General features: G+C 38.2%; 1 protein-coding gene and 1 non-coding gene across 4 annotated transcripts; both read left to right on the forward strand.

The window, feature by feature from the left end:
* Nucleotides 1-753: 753 nt before the first annotated feature.
* Nucleotides 754-25,283, forward strand: HAUS6 (HAUS augmin like complex subunit 6). Of its 3 annotated transcripts, none has more exons than XM_087926576.1 (17): nucleotides 754-1,196; nucleotides 4,715-4,810; nucleotides 5,403-5,481; nucleotides 6,350-6,482; nucleotides 8,392-8,539; nucleotides 9,098-9,163; nucleotides 9,684-9,738; nucleotides 9,838-10,011; nucleotides 10,929-11,122; nucleotides 12,564-12,693; nucleotides 13,386-13,488; nucleotides 15,180-15,273; nucleotides 17,951-17,981; nucleotides 18,314-18,499; nucleotides 19,339-19,465; nucleotides 21,421-22,399; nucleotides 24,088-25,283. In XM_087926576.1, coding segments are annotated over exons 1-17 (2,817 nt in total). In that variant the 5' UTR covers nucleotides 754-975; the 3' UTR covers nucleotides 24,089-25,283. The 3 variants fall into 3 exon arrangements, with proteins under 3 accessions (XP_087782702.1, XP_026574168.2, XP_026574169.2); XM_026718383.2 differs by having other exon boundaries at nucleotides 21,421-22,395; XM_026718384.2 differs by having other exon boundaries at nucleotides 824-1,196; nucleotides 5,403-5,491; nucleotides 21,421-22,395.
* Nucleotides 15,676-15,806, forward strand: LOC113447916 (small Cajal body-specific RNA 8). Its single transcript, XR_003375673.1, has one exon.
* Nucleotides 25,284-26,863: the final 1,580 nt, after the last annotated feature.

A 26,863-nucleotide genomic window follows, 5' to 3' on the forward strand; every position in this document is an offset into this window, starting at 1 on the left:
ATAGTATTTATTCATATATTAACTGCAGCTAGTATTTGCACAAAACTGGAAAAGTGAAGAGATACCTACAGATGAGAAGAATGATCAGAAAAATATTAGTATGTGCAGAAATGAATAGATTAACGCTTGCAATTAAGGAGAAACAGCAACTGAATATTATATGACATAGGATTTGTTTTATCAATGGTTAAATAACAAAAATAGAACTTAGAAACAGGGAAACAAAAGATGAGTAAAATAAGAAATGTTAAGAGAGATAAATATTGTGATTAGTATGTTGAATATTATTTTAATATTGTAGAATTAATACTATTTTAATGAATAATGCTGTAAATTTTGATTATTAATTTACAAAGATATTTGTACCCGGACGACTGTTCAATTGAAGATAGAATTATCATATTAAAAAGAAAAACCACACACACAAACTTTTTAATAACTTTCGTTGGCAGGAAAAGATGCTGCCAGCCTTTTTTCTATAAGAAAACAATAGAAAAAAATATTGCTCGAGCTATGGATTGGGAGAGCTAGTCTAGAAAAGAGAAACCCAGTTAATTTTCTTTCATATATATAAAAATATATATATATATAAAAGATAACTATCATTTCAATTACAATCGCAGTTCCACCTCCTTAGCTCGACTCCACCCTTTTTACAGCTTTAGGACTCTTTCCGCCTTCGTGCGGGACTTCGCCGCGGTGCATCTTGGGAAATTCTTCCTTCGTTCAGATTGGTCGAGAAGCCGCCTAATCACATGGAAAGGGTCATGGGTCCCGAGGGCTTTGATTCGGTGATATTTTCCCCGTCAATTCATAAGAACCCGCCCCCTTTCGATTTACAATTTGGCGGGTCAAACAAAATGGCGGCCTTGAGGGCTGTGCCGTTAACGGAACTTACTCCGGAGAGAATGTGAAGGCGGCCGTTACTCGAAAGAAGTGGAGTGAAGGGGGAGGGGAGGAGAGAGCTTCATTTGCATGGCTGAGCGTGAGACGAACGCGCGGAAATCCTTCCGTGGCTCGTCGAGTCGTCCCTCTGTGGATATCGGGAGGTCTGGCAGCACCGGAGAGATGAGCAACCCGTTCTCGCCTCCTGCCTGGGAGAAGGAGCACTTCTGGCTCTACCTCTTGGCTCTGGGCTTCGATCCGGCGGTAAACGCCGCTGCCGGGAAACTGTCGACTCACCTCCGGCTGGGCGTGTAAGTGGAGAGGCGACGGGGACGCTCGTTCGTTTCCTTTACAGCAACTGTATTGTCTGTTTTTAACCTCCCGCTGGTTTAGCAGCCAGAGAAGTGGGAAGACTTTACCCAGGGACTGGTAAAATATTGCAGCCTGTGCCCTTCGACAATTTTATTACTTATACGTATAACTAAAACATATTAGTTATAATATATATTAGTTATACCGGTATTAATAATTAATAAAATAACCGAAGGGCACAGGCTGCAGTATTTGTAACTAATACATATTAGTTATGTATTATATAACTATGTATTATATTAGTTACAGTATGTATTAGTTAATGCATTACAATACATATGCATATAAATTCATAGAGCTGGCTAACTCCTCGCAGCTGACTCCAGGCAGCTTACAACATTAAAACCCCACAGTTTAACCTCCATATTTCGCTATTAATAATATAGTAATATTACTATCCTAAGTTTTGCTATTATTAAAGTTTCTCTAGTCCTATGAAACTGGCAAGTTTTGTGTGTTAGGATTGGGCCAGGTGTGAGAAGCAAGCTGCTCCATTAACGTATTCCAGGTAGTCCTCGACTTATGACTGCAATTGAGCCCAATATTGTTGTTGCTAAGTGAGACAGTTAAATGAGTTTTGTCCTGTTTTATGACCTTGCCACAGAGGTTAAGTGGATCACTGCACTTAAGCTGAATCTGGTTCCCCACTGACTTTGCTTGTCAGAAGGTCGCAAATGGTGATCACTCGACCCTGGGACACTGCACCTATCACAAATACAAGTCAGTTGCCAAATGTATGAATTTTGATGACTTAGCCATGGGGATGCTGCAACAGTTATAAGAGTGAGAAATGGTCATAAGTCACTTTTTTCAGTGCTATTGTAACTTTGCACAGTCACTCAACGAACTGTTGTAAGTCAAGGACTACCTGTATTCCCCTTTGACCCCTGTGTTAGATGCTATCCCTACTGTGGGGGAAAATGTGCTTGCTATGAGTTTATACCGGCTTGAAGACCCATTATCAAAACCAGAACTTCCCATTCTTTAGGTCAGGGCTGTCAAACTCCAGGCTCACAGGCCGGATGTGTTACGTGCTGGCCACGCCCACACCCAGTTTAGCAAAGGGGGAAAAGTCCTGATATGTCATATGATGCCGCCATGACAACGTGAGTTTGACACCCCTTCTTTAGATGATAGATCCCTTCATGACGTCTTAGATTGTTCATCAATATCAACCTCCAAAGATTGGTTATATGAAAATTAATAAATATTTAATAGGAATAAAATAAGATGGCACGAGACTGGGTTATTTGGGGGACTGCCTTTCCTTGATTTCATCCCTCCCTTCCACTAAATTGAACAGTGTGAATATATTATGGTTCCTGTTGTCTAAGGCAGGGGTCACCAACCTTTTGGACCCCAGGGACCACCAAACTCATAATTTTAGATCCCAGGGACCACTAACTGGTTCAGTGGGTGTGGCCTAATTTGTGGGTGTGGCTTGGTGGTCATGTGACTGGCTGGGCATGGCTTTTATGTAAATATTAGAAATATTTATATAAATATTGATTTTTTTATAAAAAAGAGCCAACTGTTACCCAAAATCAGGCAAAGCAGGCAGATTGAGTTGCTCACAGAATCACAGATTCATTCAGAGATCTATCTATGTGCTATTGGCTACTCAGTCTGTCACATAAAATTTGCTTGCAAGCAAACTCACAAAATTAATTCACAACACACCATGTATGTAAATATTGAATTTTTTATTTTAAAAAAGCAACTTTTATCCAAAATCAGGCAAAGCAGGCAGATTGAGTTGCTCACAGAATCATTCAGTTATCTATCTGCCATCGGCTAGCTCAGTCTCTCAAATTGTGAGTCTGCACTAAATTTGCTTGCAAGCAAACCTTCAGTCCTAAGGGAGGTTTGGCTGTGCTTAGCTAGAAAGCAAGAAATCCAACCATTTCCTGCTTCCTAGCTAATCTAAATCTCCCGGCATAGCAGAACAGATGATGGTCAGAAAAAGGAAAAATAGCAACTTAGCAGACAAGTTTGCCGGGTAAGGAGTGAGTGGGTGGAGAGGGTTCCTGCGGGCCATGTGGGCTGAGAAGCCTTGTGTTTCTGCGCAGCCTGGATTAATTGCTTTTGGGCGTGAGATTTCTCTGTGGCCCACCAAAATTTTCTCACGGCCCACAAGTGGCGACCGCTGGTCTAAGGAGTTACTCTGCTATATTTGGCTTCTCCCAAAATGAGGATGGCTTCATCACTTCTAGACTTCCAAATGTCCCTTAAGATCTGGTTTTGCCAGCAGCCCTGGAGACCTCTAGGGACAGGTGAATTGATGAAGTGGCTCCATTACTATTAAAATCATTTAACACATTAATGTTTCTTTTTAGCTTTTTAAAATATTGGTAATTATTTTAGATAGGTATTGTTTTAGTCTTGTGCACTGCCTAGAGTCACTTGCTTGTGAGATGGGCACTCATATAAATTAAATAAATAAAACTCAAGGCTATATTCTCTGGAAGCTGATCATTCAACCCTGAGTAATATTGCCTCGCCACCAGCTTCATCATCCCTAGGGACAGGTGTGGAGTTGGCACAGAGGCCTGGAAAGATTGATTTTCCATCATTTATTGACAACTGGTTAACCCCCAGCCATTTTACCACACTTGGATAATCCTATTCACCCTTGGGGTGAATATTGAACGCTTTGGGGAACCTTGATCAAAATCATCCCTGCTGTTACTTATATTGGGTGATATTGTTTCCACATTTAAAACAAATCATGATGTTGTTGGTGATGTAGAATAGAATAGAATAGAATAGAATAGAATAGAATAGAATAGAATAGAATAGAATAGAATAGAATAGAATTCTTTATTGGCCAAGTGTGATTGGACACACAAGGAATTTGTCTTGGTGCAAATGCTCTCCATGTACATACATAAAAGAAAAGATATATTTGTCAAGAGTCAAGATGTGGAATTTATTTTATACTACAAATATGAGAATGAATGTTTGTTCAAAAATGCATTACTTGGGAATTAGCCAAACCTTGTTGATATAGGAGTATCATGTAGAATTTTCCTATTCATAATTAAACAGTTTTTTCTTCCTGCTTTTTACTGTAATTATGAAATAACCTACCTGTTACTGCATGATTGAACCACAATTTTAGTCGGATATGGTAAATATGAACAGTTTTTAGACTGTGTAAGTTTATTGCTCTAGAGTGTTTATAGAAAACTAATTCAGGAACAAGTGGCATTTGGCAGAGCATTTAAGTGGTGCCCATTTATATTAATCTATGATTCATTGTAAGATGCAGTCATGCTCTTCAAAAGAAACCAATCTTTTGTAAAGACTGTGTGTGTAGAATTGTGAATGCAGCATACTGAGTTTCTACATGTGATGATGGTATAGCAAGAATACTGCAAGGGGAAAAGGAAGTCGGTCCAGTTAATTACCTTACAGTTGCATATGGAGTAATGATTTTTTAAACTTTTTTTTAAAGGAACTTGTTTGATAAACCAAACAAAGATGCATTTCACATTGTTGCATGGTTCTTGTTTTCAAAGCTGGATCAGTCACACTGCAATGAGGTTTTTAGGTGAGTGCAACATTTAATACAATAGGCTTTATTACTTAGCCTTAAAATTACTTACCATGTCTATAACAAACTAAATTTAGGATTATTAGGACTTGAGTAGTCTTGCTGTACTACTCTCCTTACTGGTGGAGATTGTTAGAATGATTCTCTCATGGCTCATCAAAATATTGTTGTCATCCTCCCCTAAAAGGTTAATATTTACAGTGCCATCCTATTCTATAAGTTGTATTGAAGTGGAACTGAAGCACAAAAGTATATTTGCTGCTTCAAAAAAGCAAAGAACTATGATCAGAAGGAGGAACTCCACTCTGATGCTGGAAGTCTTGCTAGAAGCCTTTATTCAGGAGAAATTCTGTATCAATGATCCAGCTTTATTAGAACTATTCTAGAACTACAGCCCAATGATGTATAGGTATTTTTCTTATTGATGAGATGCTTCTACAGTAAAAACTAAGTCAATATGCAATAACTCAAACACAAATGTAGTTATACTTTGCTAGGAACATTTTGTATTGCTCCACTATCTTAAAACTGTCTGGTTCCTTGAACATTTATTGAAATTGTTCTTTTTCTTTTCCTTTGGAATGGAAAGATTTTGCTATCCTCCCACAGACAAAAAGGCAGACTCTGAATTCAGAAAGCAATGCTATGAATGGCTAAAAAGGATATCAGTAAGTATTGGTAAGAATAAAAAAGTGTCCATATACAGTATTTGCCTTACATATTTCAATATATATTTTTGTATGAAGTTGTCTTTGAAAGACTATCTCCAAAATTTGTTATTGATGCTGCTTGATGAGAGATTTCTTGCTGCTATTATGGTAGCTTCTTAGGCAACCTGATGTCTTCTAGATACTTTGGACTAAAGCTCCTATTAGTCTCAGGACGAATGGCATCAAGAATTCTGAAAGCCATAGCTAGAGAATATTGATTTCTTCTTGTTCCCCAAATTTTTCAAGTATAGTATTATACAAGTATTAACCAGAAAAATGTAACTCAAATGGAAAGCTAAGTAACATTTGAAGGAGAGAAATGACTTGCAATAACATAAAACAAGAGTGTGTAATATGGAAGGTCTCCTCTTCCTTTTGATTTTCTTTAAAGGTCTTATCTCCCGAGACCTGAAGATAGTTAATCAATAGAACTACTTGCCATCGAGGACCAATCATTAATATCTTTTTATGGTCTTGAGACTCATTTGTGTTCTGTAAAATATAGTGTTATATTCAGAGCTTGTTGGATAATATTAGCAACCAGTGAATTCAAACTGATTGGCTTTGAGCAAAACCAAAACTATTCTTTTTAGCATGTGAGGCAATTTTAAGATAATAGGAAAAGAATTTGTGAAATGTATTTGTGAAACCTCCCTTCTGGCCCATGAATGCTTATGTAGTTTAACTTAATGCAGGCCTCCGATGTCTGACAAGGCAATCATAATTGTTTGCCACATTTCAGTATGCTGGCTCTATTGCTTAAAAAGAAATTAACAGAAGTTGATACTGTCAATTTCAGTTCACTTGTGCATTTTTAAATCCCTAGGATGAATGTGGAAACAGTTTTCCTTCAGTTGTTGCATCATTATTTCTCTCTCCTGGTGGACCCAAATTCATTCATCTAATGTTCCACTTTGCAAGATATGTTATAATGCATCACATTAAAGTAGATTCTTTAGGTAAGCAATCATGATTTATTCTAATGTTTTGTGGGGAAACAAAATTTTGGAATTTACTTCTTTTATGGGAAATTCATGCTAGTGAGGACCTTCCTCACATAAAGCCACCTACTTCAGAAGAATTTAAATAATCTGAGAAAGATCGTTGCAAGCAAAGATTTTGGTCCAGCGTTCTGCTGCAAGTATAAGACATTGGGGATCATCAGCAATGATGAAAAAGTTTCTTCTCAGTATTTTCATTTTTCATTTATTTAATTCAGATTAGCCAGACTCAGTTCCAATGTCAGTCCAGGTAGTTCACAGTGTAATAAACAATAAAAATAGAGAACAACCTGATCAGTTTATACAAAAAAATCAATAATAATATATTGAACAAAATACCAATAAATTATATCTAAATTTATTATTAATTAAAAATAATTAAACTACTAATAAATCACCACCTAACAAGTCCAATTTAAACCTTTGGGTATGATCTTTAAAGCTCTACATTACATAGATCCAGTTTACTTATAGAACTGTCTTTGCCTATTACATCAACCCGTCCCATCCGGTCAAGTAGGGAAGGCATGTTTCAAAGCCCATCAGTCGAATTTCAACTGGCAGGGTCCAGAAAAAGAACCCTCCCTTCGCTTTGGAAAATTCTCTCCCCAGAGGGAAGGCTGACACCCCATTCTTCTGGCCTTTCTGAAATGTCTAAGGACCTGGCTTTGCTCCCTTGCTTGGGGCTCACAGAGGAGCACGTGGTCGGGTGGGATCTAGGTAGCATCCTGAAGGCCCCCCCCCCCCGCCTTATAATTAACTTTTTGTGTTGAATTTTAACTATTTGCCTCTTATCTAAATTTTAGATATTGTTTTTGGTTTTAAATTTTCACTTGTATATCACCCAGACTCTCTGTGAGGGAGATGCGTGGTTTCTAAATTTGATAAGTAAAATGCAATAAAGATGAAAAAATATTGGTGTTTTCCTATGCTTATCATTACAAGATGGTCCCAGATGTCAGCTTTTGCCTGTATTTGGTCAGACTAGCTATGAGTCCTTCCTTCAGTGGGTGCTTCAGATGTCTCTTCTGGCACTTGATTTCTTTTGAGTTCCTAGATAAACCAAGGTGCACACCTGGAATTGGCATACAGAGAAAGGTTGCATATGGAACAAGTGGTATAGTCCAAGGACCCAGCCATCTTCATATTCCAGGCAATAATTATGACCCTATTGCAGAACCCTTGCTAAGTATAATATATTTAATTTAATTGCAGCCTGAACACTACAATTTTAGTTTAAAAAAAAAAAAGATATATGGTCTCAGTTATATTGGCACACTTACCTCAGTTCATAGTTTTCAAATATTGAAAGAACTTTGAAGATGAGCCTGATAATAGCAGTAATATTTTTGAAAAAACTAATGGCTAGGGTTATATGATAAAATCTAGTGAAGAACAAATACCAGTAACATTAAATTATTCAAAAGCAAAAATGAATATTTGGTTCTCTAATGAATTATTCAAATTAATGAAACTAACTACAGCTGTATCTAATGTCTGCTTGTGTTATTTGCTTTTATGACACCAGATTTAAAGATTAGCTACTTTCAGAGAATTTTCCTGTACAGCAGGCTATTCTCATGGATTCATCGCAGAAAACGGTCAGAAGTGGCACAAAATATCGAAGGGTTTTAAAAATTGAAAATAAACTTTATTCATTGAAGTAGTCCTAGATACATTCTGAAATTATCACACCACATAGATAGATGTGGTTGTCCTGATACTATGCTTTCACCATAGTCATTCTTCTACCCTCCTTTTCAACCTCTTGCTTGATTGAAAGGCTTGGATGTCTTAAAATACTGCTGCCTTTGGTGGTGGTTGAGATCATATTTCCCAATGTAGATTTTGGAATCATTTTGTGAAGGTGCTGGCATACCCTACCCAGAAGCAGTGAACTCAAGATCCCCAGACTTGAATATGGCTGTTGCAAAATATCAAGTGGCACTTAACAGATTTTCACAGTGTCTGCAGAAGGAAGATTTCATGATTCAAGAACTTCAGAAAAAAGCACTGTAAGTAAAGCAGTTACAGACGTGACCTGTAGATTATAAAGTTGTAGGCAGGAAATGTTGAATGTTACAAAGCAGGATAGTTTGGTAGATAAAGAGTATATTTTAGATCAGGGGTGTCAAACTCGATTTCAATGCATCAGCATTGTGGTTGTCCTTGGGGGGCCGGGGTGGAGTGGGCATGGCCCAGTTCGACATCGCTCACTTGGGCTGGGCAGTATTGGGGATCTAAGGCTGGCTAAGATCCAGCCCATATGGTCAGATTGCAGACCAGTACCTGGTTCCCCGGGCCAAGGTGCCATGGGCCAGTCCATAGCTGTTTCCAGGACAACTCCGTAGGCCAGATCTGACCACCTTGTGGACTGGATTTGGTCCCGGGGGCCTTGAATTTGACATCCCTGTTTTAGATTATTCTTTTACTTGCTGATATTGCAAAAAATACTGATAATGAAAAAAGAATCAATTCATAATTGGATTGTTAATACTTGTTAATTGATAATATTTCAAAGGGTTTTGTTTCATCCACAGAACTTAACTGTGGCTTGCTTTTCCTATTCACAGGTTTTTTACTAAGCAAATCAGAGATTTAAGATATGGAAATGTGGATCTGGACAAACGATTGCAAAAGCAAGTAGTATTTTATTAGAAATGCATCTTACAGCTTATTTACATTTGTGTTGTTTCCCTGTTTTCTTAAACAGCAATAGCGCTTAGACATATATTTATATACCTAGTGCTTTACATCACTTTCTGGGCGAGTTACAATGTCAGCATTATTTGCATATTGTCCCCAACTATCTGGATCTTCATTTTACCGACCTCAGAAGGACGGAAGGTTGAGTCAACCTTGAGCCTACTCAGGATCAAATTCCAGACTGTGGGCAGAGTTTGCCTACAATAACTGCACTTAACTACTGTGCCAACCAGGGCTTAATAATAAGATATTAGGAATGCAATTTCTGTAAGATAAATACGATAAATATGATAAAAATACACCATAAATAAAAAGTATAGGAAACAGAGGGTTTTAATGTGATACTCTATGTTTGCTGTTGCTATTCTATTAATTATCAGAAAAATAAGAACAGTTGTAATATAACCATTGTTCTTTTTAATAACTTTTTTTTGTTTCTCACTGTTTGGGTAGAATGGGGAGAAAGGTTGATTCTGGTCAGAGTAATACCACGGAAAGAATTGAAAAGGTGAGCGTCAACAGGTTTTCAATAATCTCCATCTTAATGTTTATTTAATTGCACTTTTTTCCCCCTGCTTGCTGAAAACAAATTTTTTTCCCTCCAAAGGTCCGCTATTTATGGGCAACAGTAATGGAAACGCTGACATTTTTGCAAAAGGAAAGAGAAGTAGTGGATTCAGTAGTAAAAGGTCATGTTGATCAGTATACATTAGATGGCACAAGTGTTTCTGTTAGCATTCCACAGCCTCTGCTTCAAAAAGTAGAAAAAGAAATGTATAAAGTAAGTTTCTTGGGTATCTATGCTTCTGTTCAGATAGTCAATATTTGTAGATTATTCTGCTTCTTGCTATCACTTGATTAATTCATTGAAATTGATTGGCTGATGTTATGATTGGTTAAAAATTAGGGAGATTAATTTGAGACATTGTTAGATTATAATTTTTTATTAAAAAAAAAACTTGAATACTTCCTAGATAGCATTTAAAACACATTGTTGGTAGTTGCAATTAATCCAAAATAAACTCATTTTTATTCCTGTAAAATTAAAAGATTTAAGAGTATTTCACCAGTGTACAACCAAAATATATGTTATTTGGACACAAAAAGGAATTTTTAAGGACAAAAGTTTAAATCCAGAAACCAATTCCTTATGACAAATAACATAGACAAATAGTATAAAAGCAGGATGTTAAACTTGGTAAAGAAGAAGTCTCTTGATGGGAAAATGTGTAAAGCACATTTTATTTAGCTTCTAATAAGCCTTTTCATAAGATACATTTTAAAAAGTAGGATATCCTAGCTCCCTGGAACCATATGATTTCAGTCCAAATATAAGAATTAACTGTCTAAGAATGACAGCAATCCCCATATTTGCTTACTTTTACCTTAGAGTTAAAATTATTCAAAGAAGTGTTACAAAAGAAATGATTTTTGAGAAGTAGACAAACTTAAGTAACATGAGGCAAAATATCACAAAAACATTTATTTGTCTAACCAGTACTTCTTTGCCATTCTGGAATTTTGCTCATTTTCCAGCAGAAGGGTTTGATAAACAAAACACACGTAAAAAAAAATCATGGGACCATTTGTGGGAATAACTCCAACTATTGTGTGCATTTATGCCCTGTGCAAGACACTGCATACACAATTGTGCTCTTAATTCAATATGTGTTCACCATTTTTTTTTTTACTTAAAAGTTTCCTGTAGGGAATGTGTATGAAGAGGGAAAATTGAACATGTTAACTATTATCCAATTACTAACCAAAGCCTTGGAGTTATTGTTGCATGAGCGTTGGCAAGTTGACAAAAAAGGATTCAAAATAGACCTGCAGGATCTTGAAGGAAACACCAGATTCCAGAATGAGACTTTATTGGGGCTGAAGTCACTGAGGTAAATTCAGAGGCCTCTGTTCTGTGGATTCAGGAGCCTTCCAAGCAAACCTTTTCATAAAGAAACCATGGAATAATACAGAATTCTTACCCAGTTAAGATCTGTCAATTTGGATGGATAAACCATTGTAGGTTTCTGCAGTATGCAGCTTACTGTTGTGTATTTTAATTCAGTCCATAGTGGATTACTTAACATAATTAATACCTAAATCTGAATCAGGCAGATTATCGATAATTTATTGATCCTAGTTTATTGGGCATCAGCTGCCTGGTGTCAACATTAGAAAAAATATTATGCTTTAATAGTCTTTGTAAGCTTAAGGCTGTGTTGGAAGAAAGGAAAAACCATATGGATATATTACTCGTTTTAGTCTGATTACGTAAACAAAACCTTGGAATTCTCTCCCTTGTATATTATGGCAAGTTTTTCATAACATCCACATAAAGATACACCAAAAATTATTTGCAGCTTCATGTTATTAAAGTGCAGTTAACCCTAATAAACAAACACACTCCCCAATGGCCAGTTTGTGAGAAATATTCTTGTCAAATTTCTGTCAGGAAACTTATCTTGTGATCTTTAATGGACTGTTAGATACATTTAAGGATGAGCTTTGCTGGTTGCCATTTATAATCTTTAGAGACATGATGACGAACCAATGGCACATTTGCCGGAAATGGCACACAGAGCCATTTCTGTTGGCACATGAGCAGTCGCCCCAGATCAAGTGCATTGCGCATGTGCGCACACCACCCACCAGCCAGCTGATTGTGGGTAGCTGCCGCGCATGTGGGAGATGCACGTGCATAGGCAGTGCTGTGCGGCGCATGCACAGCGGCATTGGGGTCACATGCAGTGCATTATGGGTGCCAGCATGCGTGTGCGCACATGGACACATTTTCGGCACACGAGACGAAAAGGTTAGCCATCATTGCTTTAAATCATGTATTGTGATCAGATACATAATGCATCCTGTGGTTTTCTTTTTCCTGAAAAACACGGCCTTGTTGTAACTACAATAATTTTAAAAATAATGTTTTCAGAGCCATATGCCAGTATGTCAGCAGAATGCATACATTTTGTCTCCCTATTGTAACTAAATATTGTAACTCTAGATATGCTATACAGCAGTGTTTTTCAATCTCAGGAATTTTAAGGCACAGTATGTGGGGTTCTGGCAGAATCCCAGACTTATGGGAGTTAAAAGACTCAGATTTTAAGGTTACTGAAGTTGAGAAAACTGCTGAAGAGGATTAGAATCCGGAGGTGATTTGGAGCACATACAGATTTTGGGAAAATTCCATTGCAGAAATGATGTCACTATCTTAATACTAAGTGCAACCTGTTGTGCTTTTATAAAATTGTTTGAGCAAATGCTTTCATTTGTAAAATATTTGATTCAGCTAAAAATGTTCTAATAATCTTGTTAATTTTCCCATAGGCAAAAATTAAAATGTGATGATCATATTTCAGTAACTCAATCAATTGCTGAAAAACAACTGGAATGGCAATTGAAGTGGAAAAATCGTCTTGGCCAGTCACCTTTTCGTTTAATTAAGGATCCAAACCCTGTAAGTATATGTTTGGTAGGTAATGTATTGAGCAAAAAGGAATATTTTGAGGATATTTGCAGTGTATAATCTGCAAAAAGTCTTTAAAAGTCCCAGTAGGCGTGTCCCTATGCTCTGTATGAATTGTTTGTTAAGGTAAATATCGTTATTACATGGTATACATGAATTAATTAATTATGGTATTAAAGATGTTAGAACTCATGTCATCTGGTCTATATAGCAGCTTAAAATTGGTTAAAAGTATAACAGTGAAGGATCTAAAGACAAAACACAGCAGATATACAAACCAAAATAACAGAGGTTGAACATTTCATATTACATTCATGAACTTTCATTTGTGGATGGACTAATCCCATGCTCTCACCCAGTGCTGCGTGGGAAAAACAGCCTTTTGGGTTCTTACGAATGGTCAATCTCGGGGGGGAATATTGTTGCATAGGGCAGACACTGCAAAAGAGAAGTGATGCCTCCTGGACCTCACCAGATGACACTTTTTCATCCAGAAGCCTAATTTATTATCCCCTAATCATATACATTTATAAAATAAATCCTCTCAATTTTTTTAACCTGTAAACTAAAATTAAAGGACAACCTTTTAGAGTAGGCTGGCTTTGTATCCTATTTTATTTGTGCACGTGTATTTGAATTGCAAACATTTCAATATTATTTATTTATTTATTTGTTTTTTAAAGGCACTTGATTTGTTACCAGCTATGTCTCCTCTTTCTTTTACTCCGGCTACTGAGGAAGCTTATAAAAAGAGTGTCTTCTGTCAATATCCTGCATTAATTCCAGGTAAATACTAAGATTCTTTACAAACCATGATCTCTATGATCTTTAGTATATAAATATATTCAGCCTTTCCGACATAGCACTATGTTAATTTAAAGAGTAGCTGGTCCTCAACTTACAATCAGGCATTGTAGCAATAATTTGTGGACATGACAGCCACAGATGGTATGGTTTATGACTCATTAAGCACTTCTGGGCATCATAAAATGTCTCACCATTCTCCCCTTAGTCCCATGACTATCTTTCAGGCACATTTATGTTCACATTTATGACCAGTTAGTAAGTGCCCTGCGATCATGTGGTCACCCTTTGCAATCCTGCTACATCAACTTCCTAGAATGTTTTTTTAAAGAGCATCGATAGAGACACAGAGGTGATCCTGTTGACATTCCACACTTGGAATTTTGAAAGAGCCCCGACAAAGGTTCCCATCAAATTTAGCAATTGTGGGTTAAAAATACCTGCCATTTTGTGAATTAGTAACAGTATAAAAGCAAAAACCAAAAAATAGGAACACATGGACAATGAAATGGAAGCCCCTTAAAGATGTGGATTGGAACTGTTTCTTTTTCCATTGTTAGTGATCTTGCTAAGAGATAAGCAATAAATTTGCTGAGTTTGTGGATTAAGCTCCACTCCAGGCCGTAAAAAGCTCCAGAATGATTTATTTAAACAAGGAAAATAGTTAACTGGCAAACGTATACTTCAGTTTAAATGTGTGAAAAGATTTACAGTGGAACACCTCCTCTTCATGTATATACTGATGGGATTGAGCTCTAATAAATTACTTGCTCACCCTGATAGTTCAATGAATACATTATATTATAATGTACGTGTGGGCAGCAGTGAGAAAAGTGAATGTCATACTAAGGATTATTAAACAAGGGAATAGTAAGTACATTTCTGGAAAAAGATGTAATAGATTTGGAAACGGGATTAGCCAAATTGATCAGGACAAAACATTTAGAATTTGGGGGATTCTTAAGTTAGAAAAAAAGATAACTGACTAGTAGATGATTATAGAGTATAAAATAACATATGGTAAAAGTAAAGTAAACAAAGATAACTTTCCTTTCTTAAAACAGTAGGACTGATAGTTATCCAATTAAGCTAATTGGAAGGTGATTTAAAACAGACATAAGATAGTACTGCTTCACACAGTTTATAATTAATATGTCAAATGAATGTTTGCTTAACAATCATGGCATTTGCTTAATGGCCACCCCCAAAAGGCCAGCCAATTAGTTCTGGTCACATGGGTATCTCAGTTTATGACTGTTAATGAATTACAACTAATTCTGGGCTCAGTTATGGTTGTAAGTTGAGGACTTGTGATAGGAATATGTGCCTGCAGTAGCAGAAGGGAAGGACATTGCCAATTCAGAAGGTTCCTAGAAAGAAACCCAGCTCATGAGACTGTTCAGTCCAGAACTGGAGGAGGGAAGAGGTGCAGGGAGAAAGGACAACCTAGAATCTCTCTGGATATATCTAACATCTTAGAAAGTTATAGCTTTAGTTTGGCAAGATTGTGTCTATTAGCCTAGACAAATAAAGAATTGGATTTGATCAGATTTCACTGTCTCATCTCTGGGCTTGGGCCTGATAAATAGAACAATATTTCCTTAGAACTAATGATAAGTTAAATATATTATTAACTAAATACAATTCTTGATTCGCTTGAAAAATGTATTTAGATTCAATCAAAAAGAATGTTCAGGCAGATGAATTCGTAACAGTTGGGAAGACACTGGGAAATGAAGATTATTCAACAAAGACAGTCACAGAAAGGTATGGTTTTAATAAGTCCTTGTATAGAATAGTAGCATATATTAACATTGCATTAATAACATGGGACCATGCCTTAGAAAGAATCAAAATGTACATTTAGATTATATGTGATTCTCTAAATGGTAACATAGCTAGATGCATCTGTATCGGAAAATAAAAATAGAATTTAAAGTGTACCTCTGAAAATACGTTGTAAAGTGTTAAAGCTAGATATTGGTTAATTTTTTTTCTTCATCTTTTCTCTTGGGTCCAAAAGTCATAAATCTTTCTTTCTAGTTAACCCGAATAAGTTATCTTATTATTGTCAACGTAGTTTTGATATATTGAGTGCAGGAATCATTGCTAACACATTTTTTTTTTTGTATGCTTATATTGCTGATATATGTGCATCACTTGCATTCATGGGAGGCTGATACCCAAGTAGAGAAAAGCTTTGCTCTAATTGTCACAAGCTCTCCCTATAACAGCGTTGCCTTTTGATGACCGGGATGAATTGAGAGAAATTGTAACGGACAGATACGGGGCATACAAGTTTCAGCAGCTGTACAAGTAAATGCTTTTAACAGATAACAGATAATCAGAGTTGGAAGGGAAGGCCCAAGCGGGAGACCCTACACTATTTCTGACAGATGGGAGTCCAATCTCTTCTTGAAAGTCTCAAGTGATGGCACTCCCACAACTTCCGAGGGCAAGCTGCTCCATTGTTTGATTGTTCTCACTGTCAGAAAGTTTCTTCTTATTTCCAGGTTAAATCTCTCCTTGTTCAGTTTCCATCCATTATTCCTTGTCTGGCCTTCGGATGCTTTAGAAAATAGCTTGACCCCTTCCTCTCTGTGGCAGCCCCTCAAATATTGGAAGACTGCTATCATGTCTCCCTTGGTCTTTCTCTTCACTAGACTAGCCAAACCCTGCTACTGTAACCGTTCTTCATATGTTTTAGCCTCCAGTCCCCTAATCATCCTGGTTGCTCTTCTCTGTACTTATTCTACAGTCTCAACGTCTTTTTTATAATGTGGTGAACAGAACTGGATGCAGTACTCTAGGTGTGGTCTTACTAAGGCTTTATAGAGTAGTATTAGTAACTCCATTGATCTTGATTGTATCCCTCTGTTAATACAACTTAGGATTTTATTAGCTTTTTTGGCTGCTGCTGCATACTGCTGGGTCATATTTAGCTGGTTGTCCACTAAGACTCCAAGATCCCTTTCACAGTTACTGCTATTGAGCCTGGTTTCACCCAGTCTATATGTGTACTTTTGGTTTTTCTTGCCTAAGTGTAGGACTTTACTTTTCTCTACATTGAATTTCATTTTGTTAGATACAGCCAAGTGTTCTAGTCTATCAAGATCCACCTGGATCTTGAGCCTATCTTCTTGGGTGTTAGCTATTCCTGCCAGCTTAGTATCATCACCAAATTTGGTAAGTTCCCCTTCTATTCCCTCATCTAAATTGTTCATGAAGATATTGAAGAGTACTGGGCCTAAGACGGAACCTTGTGGCACCCCACTGCTTACTTCCCTCCATGTAGACTTAGATCCATTAAGGACTACTCGTTGAGTACGGTTTGTCAGCCAGTTGCGAGTCCATCTAGTGGTGGTGCTATCTATTCCACTTTTTTCTAGCTTACTAAGAAGTAGGTTATGGTCTACTTTGTCGATTGCCTTGCTGAAATCTAAATATATTATGTCCACAGTATTTTGCTGGTCTACTAATTTAGTCACTATATTGAAGAATGAAATAAGATTGGTTTGGCATGATTGGTTCTTAACAAACCCATGCTGACTGCTAGTTATTACTTGTTTCTAGAAGTTGGCAGATCTGTTTTTTTATTATCTTTTCCAGTATCTTCCCGGGTATTGATGTTAGGTTAATTGGTCTATAGTTTCTGGTTTTTTTTTCCTTTTTTGAAGATGGGAACCACAACAGCTCTTTTCCAGTCCGCTGGTAGTCCTCCGGTACTCCAGGATTTTGGAAAGATATGGTGCAGTGGTTCTGAGATGACCATTGCCAGCTCCTTTAAAACTCTGGGATGTAATTCATCAGACCCCGGTGATTTGTTTTCATCAAGATCAGACAGGTGTTCTCTTACTATTTTTTTGCTTATTTTAACTTTTATTTCTGGTCTGTCTTTTACAGTTATGTTTTTGGTGGGTTGAGCTATAGTTTCTTTTTGCGTGAAGACAGATGCAAAGAATGAGTTAAGCAGTTCTGCTTTCTCTCTGTTGCCTGTTACTTCCTTGCTGTCTTCTCTCTTTAGTGAACTGACTGTTTCCTTCATTTTTTTCTTGTTATTTATATGTTGGAAGAAACTTTTTTTTTATTATCTTTGACTTTTGTTGCAAGTCTTTGTTCGTTCTGAGTCTTTGCTATCCTGACTTCATCTTTGCAGATTCTGGCTATCTGCTGATATTCTACCTTAGTTGTATGTCCTTCTTTCCATTTTTTGTATTTGTCCTTTTTTTCTTTCAATCTGCCAGAGAGATCTTTGTGAAGCCATGCTGGTTTCATCTTCGATTTCTTGTTTTTCTTTCTCAGTGGTATTGTGCTGGTCTGGGCTTCTATGATCATACTTTTCAGAATTTCCCAAGATTTTTTAGTTGTTTTCCCCTTTAGGATTTTCATCCATGGAATTTTTAAATAGTGTACATCTAATAATAAGGCTTTCTTATATTTTCAGGACCTTGAAACTTGCTACACATTCTGAAAAGGTAACACACCATTTTCATTGGTCTTATGGAGTCTTATATTAATGGTTAACCCATCTTTTCTTTAGACTCATAAATACTAGATATGTGATAAAAATTAAAATGCACTTCTTGCAAATGTATGTATGTATGTATGTATGTATGTATGTATCAAGTTTGAAGCAGTTTACATTGCGCTTGTATCTGTTGTGTGCTCTTGTATTATTGTGGTCGAAGCTGAAGTAGTCATTGACTGGTACGACATTGTAGCAGATAATTTTGTATGCCAGTATATATATTGCAATATATATTGCATGTATACCCATGCAAGCTCAATCTTTTTCTCTCTCCCTCAGACATCAAATGTTGAAACTCCCAAGAGGACTGATAATTCACAGTTTCAAATCTTAGAGAATAAAGGAAGAAATTCTAGACGAATAGAAAGTAGGAAGGAAAGACAAACTGATTCAGTTAGAATACCTTCTTCATCAGCTAAAAAAGGAGATTCTTTAAAGAAGGCCCAAGAACAGCTGGCTGAAGAGGTAAAGAATATGTTAAGAGAGATAATACATTAGTAATTACATAATCTGAAGTTCTTTGGAGATACTCACTTACATAAAAAGCAGAGATAGCTTGAATGACCATAAGTAAAAATTAAAAATCCAGTGTTTTTATTAGACAAGTGAATGGAATAAGGATACCATCTTTGTTATTAAAATTTTAGAATATTATGTGGGTATTCAGTGCTAGTTAACTACTTGCAGAACAATCTGCTGGAGAAACATACTTTGCCCGGCATCTCTCATCCTCTTTCATTGGGTTGAAAATAGCCCAGAGCATGTTTGAGGGTTTAAGTGAAAATCTTTTTTTCATGCAGAATCTGATAGTGTCATAATGCTTATTGCCTGTAGTTCCTTTAAGCTTTACTGATTTGATTTACATTAACTATAATGTTTACTTTTCAATCTGTATTCATATCATTTTTTTAATTATACATTATCTAGTCACTTTATAAATGATAAAACAGGTTCTGAAATTAAGGGAAACTCGGGATAGGCATAGTACATGCCAATAAAGGAGGGGAAAGGCAGGTTAATTTCCCAGGGCGTCAAACGCCGGGGAAATACCAGGGAGTATTCAGTCAGTTCAAAATGAATATAAAGATTTGTTGCAAACTTAAGCTCTCTACAAGAATCCATTAAGGGAAATGGGCAGGAGATGAGATAGGGGCATTCAAGGTGGGCTGGACTTAAATCTCTTGCAGGTGAAAAGGAACTCATGACTTATGATGCCTTGGGCTCAGCCTGGTCATCTACAGGTAGCATGTTTCAGCAGTGTAGCTGCAGCTCGTCTCTTTTAAGTATGTTATGTTTTCTTGCAGGTGGCAGATGTAGTAATATCTGATTCACCCCAGAACACTGGGAAGGATGTAGGGGATCTGATCAATGCCTTATTCTCAAATCCTTTCTTAACAAGGAAACAGATTCCACGGACTCCAGAAAATCTGAGTGAGTATCCCTTCACATTGCACTGCAGTACATTCAGTCATCCTGGAATGGATATAGTTTTACACTTTCTGAGCTTACAACAGTTCACTTGGTGATCGTTCAAAGTTACAAAGGCACTGGAAAAAGTGACTTATGGCCATTTTTCACACTTATGACCATTGCAGCATCCCCACGGTCACATGATTTACATTCGAATGCTTGACAGCTGACTCACATTAATGACTTTTGCATTGTCCCAGGATCATGGAATCCCCTTTTGCAACCTTCTGATAAGCAAAGTCAATGGGGAAACCAGATTTACTTAACAACCCATGGTACTAATTTAACCACTTCAGTGATTCACTTAACCAACGGGGCAAGAAAAGTCATAAAATAGGTCAAAATTCACTCAACAAATTTCTCATGTAGCCACATAAATTTTGGGCTCCGTTGTAGTTGTAAGTTGAGGACTACCTGTAATTGTTTACAGAATTTATCTTTCAATATTGTGGATAGCAAGCGGCCGTCAGAACTTGGTACCACATTTTCCAATTAACAGATTTTACAAACTTTCATGAAATACAATTTACTTCAACACATGCATAGAGTGGCTAGGGCAGGGGTCGGCAACCTTAAACACTCAAAGAGCCAAAAAGGTCCTAACCGGAAGCCCCCGTTCAATTCTGGAGCCAACCAGACTATGGTGGTTCCCCCACCATAGAGTCTCCTAGTGCGTTGTCCGTTTTCCTCTACCTGTCATAACCAAAAGCCCTATCAATTGTGCGGCTGAGCAGCAACATGGAGCTGCAGCAGAGGAATGAAAGAGCCACATGCGGCTCCAGAGCCGCAGGTTGCTGACCTCTGGGCTAGGGTGAGGTAGGGTTTAAATTGGGGTGGGGTGGGTCTATGAGACAGATGGGGATTTTGCAGTAGTCATAGCTGAGAGCTTCAATGGATCTCCTTGCTGTTATATGTGACAAACAGCAGTACAATTACTGTAGAATATATTTAAAATAAGAGATTGACATTTAACAAAGAAAGCTTTTTCTCTAAACGTCTAATGGAGAGTCTTAGTCATCCAGTTCATTGTTGCCTCAAAGGTGCTTTTTTCTCAAAAAGGCAACTGGACTGTTCTTTTTCTTGGGGAAAAAGGAAAAAAAAGAAAATGTTTTGCTTCTCATCCAAGAAGCTTCATTGGTTGTGACTGAATGATGGCAGATGGAAGGATTGTAGTCATCTGGTCATTAGCACTCTCTCTGAGAGCCATTGTGGCCCTTGGGGGTTTATCTATGCCCTCAGGGTCACCAGAATCAGAACAATAGGGGCGAATATCTGTAGCTCAGGTGTAGTACGAGGACAAAGGTTTGTTCTCCAGACTTGTGAGTTGGCTTCTGAATGTTTCATGACCAGACTAGGTAACATCTTCAGCGGAATTTAGGAGATGTCTTTGTTCTTCTATTTATAAGATGACTCTTAACTGACCCATCACAAGACTCTCACTTAACACATCCACACCTGAAGCCCTTATAAACACTGACATCCCCTGACTCTGACACTATCAAGCCTGGTAACAAAATGTTCAGAAACCAATCCACAAGCTTGGAGAACAAACCTTCTCCCTCATCAGAATCGGAGCAATTGGTTGTGGAATCTTCTTGGAACTGCTGAAAGGATTGCGTTGTAGACAGGAGATAGGTGGTGTCTTCTTCCTCTCCTTCTGTTGAGGGAGGGTTGTTCATTTCTAACATAGATGGATTACTCCTTTACCCCGGATTAAACCAAGAGTCCTCTCTATCTGAAATATGGACAAGATATTTTATATTTTATCCACGTTCTAGTGCTCCAAAATATATATCTACCCCAAGGGAATGTTTTCTATTAGTATAGTTTCAAAGGTGGCGTGTAGAATGAAATATATATTTTAGAAAGAAAATTACAGTATTGTATTTAATCTTTTTATCATTCTTTTTTTTCAGTTACTGAAATTAGAAGCTCATGGCAAAAGGCTATTCAGACTGAATCACCTTCAGGTGAAGCACCGCATGATTCCGAAGCCACGGAACAGTTATCGCAGGAGACAGTTCCTGATTTTAGACGCCATTTAAGTTCAAGTTTGACAATGTTTATGTCACCTTGTATATCCGACACAGCAGAATTTCCCTTTTTAGATATGGAGCCCCCAGGTAGTTCACAACAAGGGATTACTGATGAATTGCTGAATCACCAAGAGGCTTTTAGGCCGCTGGACAAAATTATTTGCAAGAAAGAATTGTCCCTTGCTGCTCCAGACCAAGTGGAAAACCCAGAATCAGTCTTCCAGGCTTTAAATAGAAGTATGCATGAGGTGAGCTGTGGCTCCGGCAACCATACCGGATCAGAGACTTTGTCACACAGTGTGGGTCAGAATTCTACAATGTGTGCAACTTTGTTGCAGGAGGCTTCTCAAGCAATTAGCGGGACTGGTTTGGATAACCATGACGTTATGCAGCTAGGTATACTTCAAGAAACTTTCCCAGAAGAAGAAGAATCTATCAGTCTTCATAGCCTCCACGGTTTGGACTTGGATGACTCAGGGGAAGACAACTCCAGAGACAGGAAATCTGCAACAGATTATCTGTCAGGGAATGAGTGCAAGTTAGATTTCCAGTCCATTTTCAGTCGGTACGAAGCACTGAAAAAGACTCTCCTGGATCACCCACCGGATCCCGGAAAGCGAATGCCAAGGTGCAGATCGGCATTTAACCTCAGTCCAACGAGCCTGGAAACCAAGGATGTGCTTAGCCCTTTGGGGAAACCTTATGCGTCTGATGCAGAACTTGCCAAGAAATCATTCCAGCCGAGTCATCTTGAAAGAAGAAATAGCCTCTCCCCTTCAATGGCAATTTGTCCACTGTGGCTGAGAGAGAAGAGAGACATGCAGGTCGGAGGAGACGTATTTAACAAACGGAAAGGTTAGTGCATCTCTCAAACTAAGTCAGGGGTGTCAAACTCAATTTCACTGAGGGCCGCATCAGGGTTGTGTTTGACCTCAGGGGGCTGGGGTGGGTGTGGCCTGGGTGGGCGAACCCAGCTCAACTCACGTTGTGGGCACCTATGGTGGCCAAGTGCTAAGGCAGGACTTCCCTCAGACCGGCCCTCACATTACGATCTCCCTTCCTTCCTTCCTTCCTTCCTTCCTTCCTTCCTTCCTTCCTTCCTTCCTTCCTTCCTTCCTTCCTTCCTTCCTTTTCTTTCCTTCCTTCCTCTTCCTTCCCTCCCTCCCCCTTTTCTTTTTTTCCCTCCCTCTTCTTCTTCCTTCCCCTCCCTCCTTATTTCTCCTTTCTTGCTCTCTTCCCATCTTCCCTTCTTTTTCTTTCCCTTTCCTCTTTCCCTTTCTCTTTTCCTATTCCTTCCTGCATGCTCAAATGCAAAAAAAAACCCTTTCTCCTTTTGTTTTGTTTTGCTAGCCCTCTGCCAGCGAAAAGGGGGTTCAGGGGGCCGTGTGTGCAGGCCAGCCCCGTGGGCCAGTTCTTTGCAGTTTCCAAGGTGGAACTGTGGCTCAGATCTAAGCACCCTACGGGCCAGATCTGGCCCGTGGGCCTTGAGTTTGACACCGTAGGTGGAAATGCACCCAAATTCTGGGTGTAGGGGAAATAGCCACACTTTTTAATGTGTGACTTGGAGCGCCTTCCTAAGTGGAAAGAGATGCTGGTGGAATGCGGGTGATCTGTTAGTGCAGAATACAAGTAAGGGCACCGTATTCAATGCATATGGAAACGAATAGTTGTGCAAAATGGCCTACGTTCAAAGCGGAGTGGAGGAACTGCACGGGTAACGGATTATGTCCAAGGAGCTTCTGGTTTATACTATTGCATGCATATTATATCACAGTGTTTAAGTTACGAATAGGATATTGCTTCATGCTAACTAGTTTATAGTAAAGGGGTTGCTATGTTGTTGTTTTTCGAGATTGGCATTTAAAGCTTATTCATGGGATAAGGTTTTTAACAGAATAGCAGAATTGGAAGGGACCTTGGAGGTCTTCTAGTCCAACCCCCTGCTCAAGCAGGAGACTCTATACCATTCCAGACAAATGGCTGTCCAATCTCTATGTAAAAACCTACAGTGTTGGAACAGTCACAATTTCTGAAGGCAAGTCTGATAGTTCTTACTGTCAGGAAATTTCTCCTAAGTTCTGGATTGCTTCTCTCCTTGATTAGTTTCCACCCATTGCTTCTTGTCCTGCCTTCTACTGCTTTGGGGAATAGGTTGAACTCCTCTTCTTTGTGGCAGCCCCTGAAATATTGGAACACCGCTATCATGTCCCCCCTAGTCGTCCTTTTCACTAGACTAGTGGATTTTATCATATTTAATTAGTGCTTTGGCGTGAGATGCTTCTTAAGGGAAATGGAGAAACCTGTCCCTGAATTTAAAATACATTTTTAGATAATGGCTATATTTCCCTTCATAGGACAACTTTGCAACTGTGCAATTCTAACCACCACAGTATCTGTGAAAATAATCTCTCTGTACTTGATGGTTGGAGATTTCCATGGAGGTTTCTTTTAAATTAAGATTTTTTTACCCTGTACACAACGTACGTATCTAGCTTAAAAACAAACTATGTTAAAATAGGTTTTAAAAATGGTATGTTTCTCTTTCAGAAAAATAATTTGAAGATGGATACAAAAGAACCCTCAACTGCGAAGATGAAGCCATTCCATGGTTTTATAATCATGATGCACTGACTTGAACAGAATACTTCATGAGATGAAAGTGTTTTTGCAAACCTCAACTTTTAATGTTAGTGTTAGCTAATCCTGACTATAGGCTTCTTGCACAGTTCTATCAAGTTGGATAATTTTGTATTATCAGTGATCAAAACAGTACAGATGAATTGAGCTCTTTTTAAGAAATAGTCACAGAGACCTTTACATGGTAAAGAAACAGTAATAAAATGTCTCATCTAAGTATAGGATAGCATATTTTGTTCAGATTTTGGAAGATAAAAAAAACCTTGTCTGACTCCTCAGGAAGCGTACAGATGACGTGCCTTGGTAAACAATTGAGTAAATCAAATGTCTTTGAATATTTCACTTTTTCTCCATATCTGGGAATTAAGAAGCATTTTAAGAATAATTTGAATGACTGGTGCAAATTAGTCCCTTCATAGATTGTATCCAACAATGTCCATTTTGCAATGGAATAGAGAGAGACTAGACGAGTGAAATGAGGAATTATTCCCTGTGTAATCCCCACGTCTATTCTACAGATTTGGGAATCCTGTTTCTCAACCTTAGCAGCTTTGTTGGGGAATTCTGCGAGTTGAAGTCCACCCATCTTAAAGTTGCTAAGGTTGAGAAACCCTGCTGTAGAACATAGTTGGATGCACATGGAAGGAGAAAGAGAAGCATGGGAGGAAAAAAAAAGTCTAATAGAAATCTGCTGATGCCTTGCACGTAATCTCTCAGTACTGACCCCGATAAATCTTGCAAGATTTTCTAAAACAAATAGTTATAGAAAATGAAGATGTAACATTACTTACCAGTCACCTAAGTGAATATGACTTAGCTCTATAATTGAGTAACATAGGGAAAAGATATATAGGAAGATGCTGGGTTTTAGTTTTTCACTTTTATCCCAAGTATTAGATATTAGATGAAGGATAACAAAAGCAAAAATTAGAAAAAGTGGATTTTTTAAAGACTTAAGGTTAGGAGTGAGAAGATATATAATTTTGGAATTCAAGCATCTTAACGTAACTTCTGATAGTCTTAACAAAAATTAATGTTTGTCTTAAGTATTTATTTAAAATATGTATTTTTTAAAACAATACTATAATAAACTTTCCTCAAGAAAATCTTCTGATTGTACATTTATTTTCCCTGTTTCAATTCTTTTTGGAAGCCAAATATATAGAAGACGCCTGACTTGTTATACCTGTTTACTTATTTCGCTCCTTATGAGAAACCATCTTTCTAATGATACTGAGTGAGCCAGCATCAATCTCCTATTATCGGGAGACTATTGTTAGGAATTTCTATCAGTTTGCTTATAATACTATACTGTTTAGTCTGTTCACTTACTGTGCAGTACAAGAAACATGGAGGTTCTCTTGCAGATTTCTTATTGAAAATGAGGGCCTAAAAGCTTTATCACATCAAGTACTTTGGTTCTAATTACAATGAGCCCTGTTGATGTGAATTCAGAGAAAAATAAATCTCGAGATGTAGCTAATATATTTAAAAACACTCATTTTGTGACATGCAAATATAAATATTTGCAACTCCCCTAAATCATAATTTTGGATGGAAATGTGGGAACTCTGTCCAAAAAGCAGGAAATATGTCTTGGGTTACCAGGGTTAATGGCCCTGGCAAAAGCTTTTTGCCAAGAAAGATTTAAAAAGACAAAAGTTCCTTATAAAAAAACCCATGTTTAATTCTTCATTCCTTTTGTTAATACAATTTTTTGGAATGTGGCAACATTTAGAGGATTGCTGTGGGAAAATTAGGAGGCAGGAACATTAAGTATGTACACTGCTCAAAAAAATAAAGGGAACACTTAATACAATGTAACTCCAAGTCAATCACACTTCTGTGAAATCAAACTGTCCACTTAGGTAGCAACACTGATTGACAATCAATTTCACCTGCTGTTGTGCAAATGGAATAGACAACAGGTGGAAAGCATAGGCAGTTAGCAAGACATCCCCAATAAAGGAGTGGCTCTGCAGGTGGTGACCACAGGCCACTTCTCAGTTCCTATGCTTTCTGGATGATGGTTTGGTCTCTTGAATGCTGGTGGTGCTTTCACTCTAGTGGTAGCATGAGACGGAGTCTACAACCCACACAAGTGGCTCAGGTAGTGCAGCTCATCCAGGATGGCACATCAATGCGAGCTGTGGCAAGAAGGTTTGCTGTGTCTGTCAGTGTAGTGTCCAGAGCTTGGAGGCGCTACCAGAAGATAGGCCAGTACATCAGGAGATGTGGACCAAGCCATAGGAGGGCAACAACCCAGCGTCGGGACCGCTACCTCCGCCTTTGTGCAAGGAGAGACAGGAGGAGCAATGCCAGAGCCCTGCAAAATGACCTCCAGTGGACCACAAATGTGCATGTGGTTGCTCAAACTATCAGAAACAGACTCCATGAGGGTGGTATGCGGGCCCGACCTCCACAGTGCAAGACGTTTGGCATTTGCCAGAGAACACCAAGATTGGCAAATTCGCCACTGGCACTCTGGCACTCTGTGCTCTTCACAGATGAAAGCAGGTTCACACTGAGCACATGTGACAGACGTGAAGGGTCTGGAGACGCCGTGGAGAATGTTCTGCTGCCTGCAACATCCTCCAGCATGACTGGTTTGGCAGTGGGTCAGTAACGGTGTGGGGTGGCATTTCTTTAGGGAGCCGCAGAGCCCTCCATGTGCTCACCAGAGGTA

The sequence above is a fragment of the Pseudonaja textilis genome, chromosome 2, assembly GCF_049901715.1.
Source record: "Pseudonaja textilis isolate UNSWEBS1 chromosome 2, rPseTex1.2, whole genome shotgun sequence".
Classification (NCBI taxonomy): Eukaryota; Metazoa; Chordata; class Lepidosauria; order Squamata; family Elapidae; genus Pseudonaja; species Pseudonaja textilis.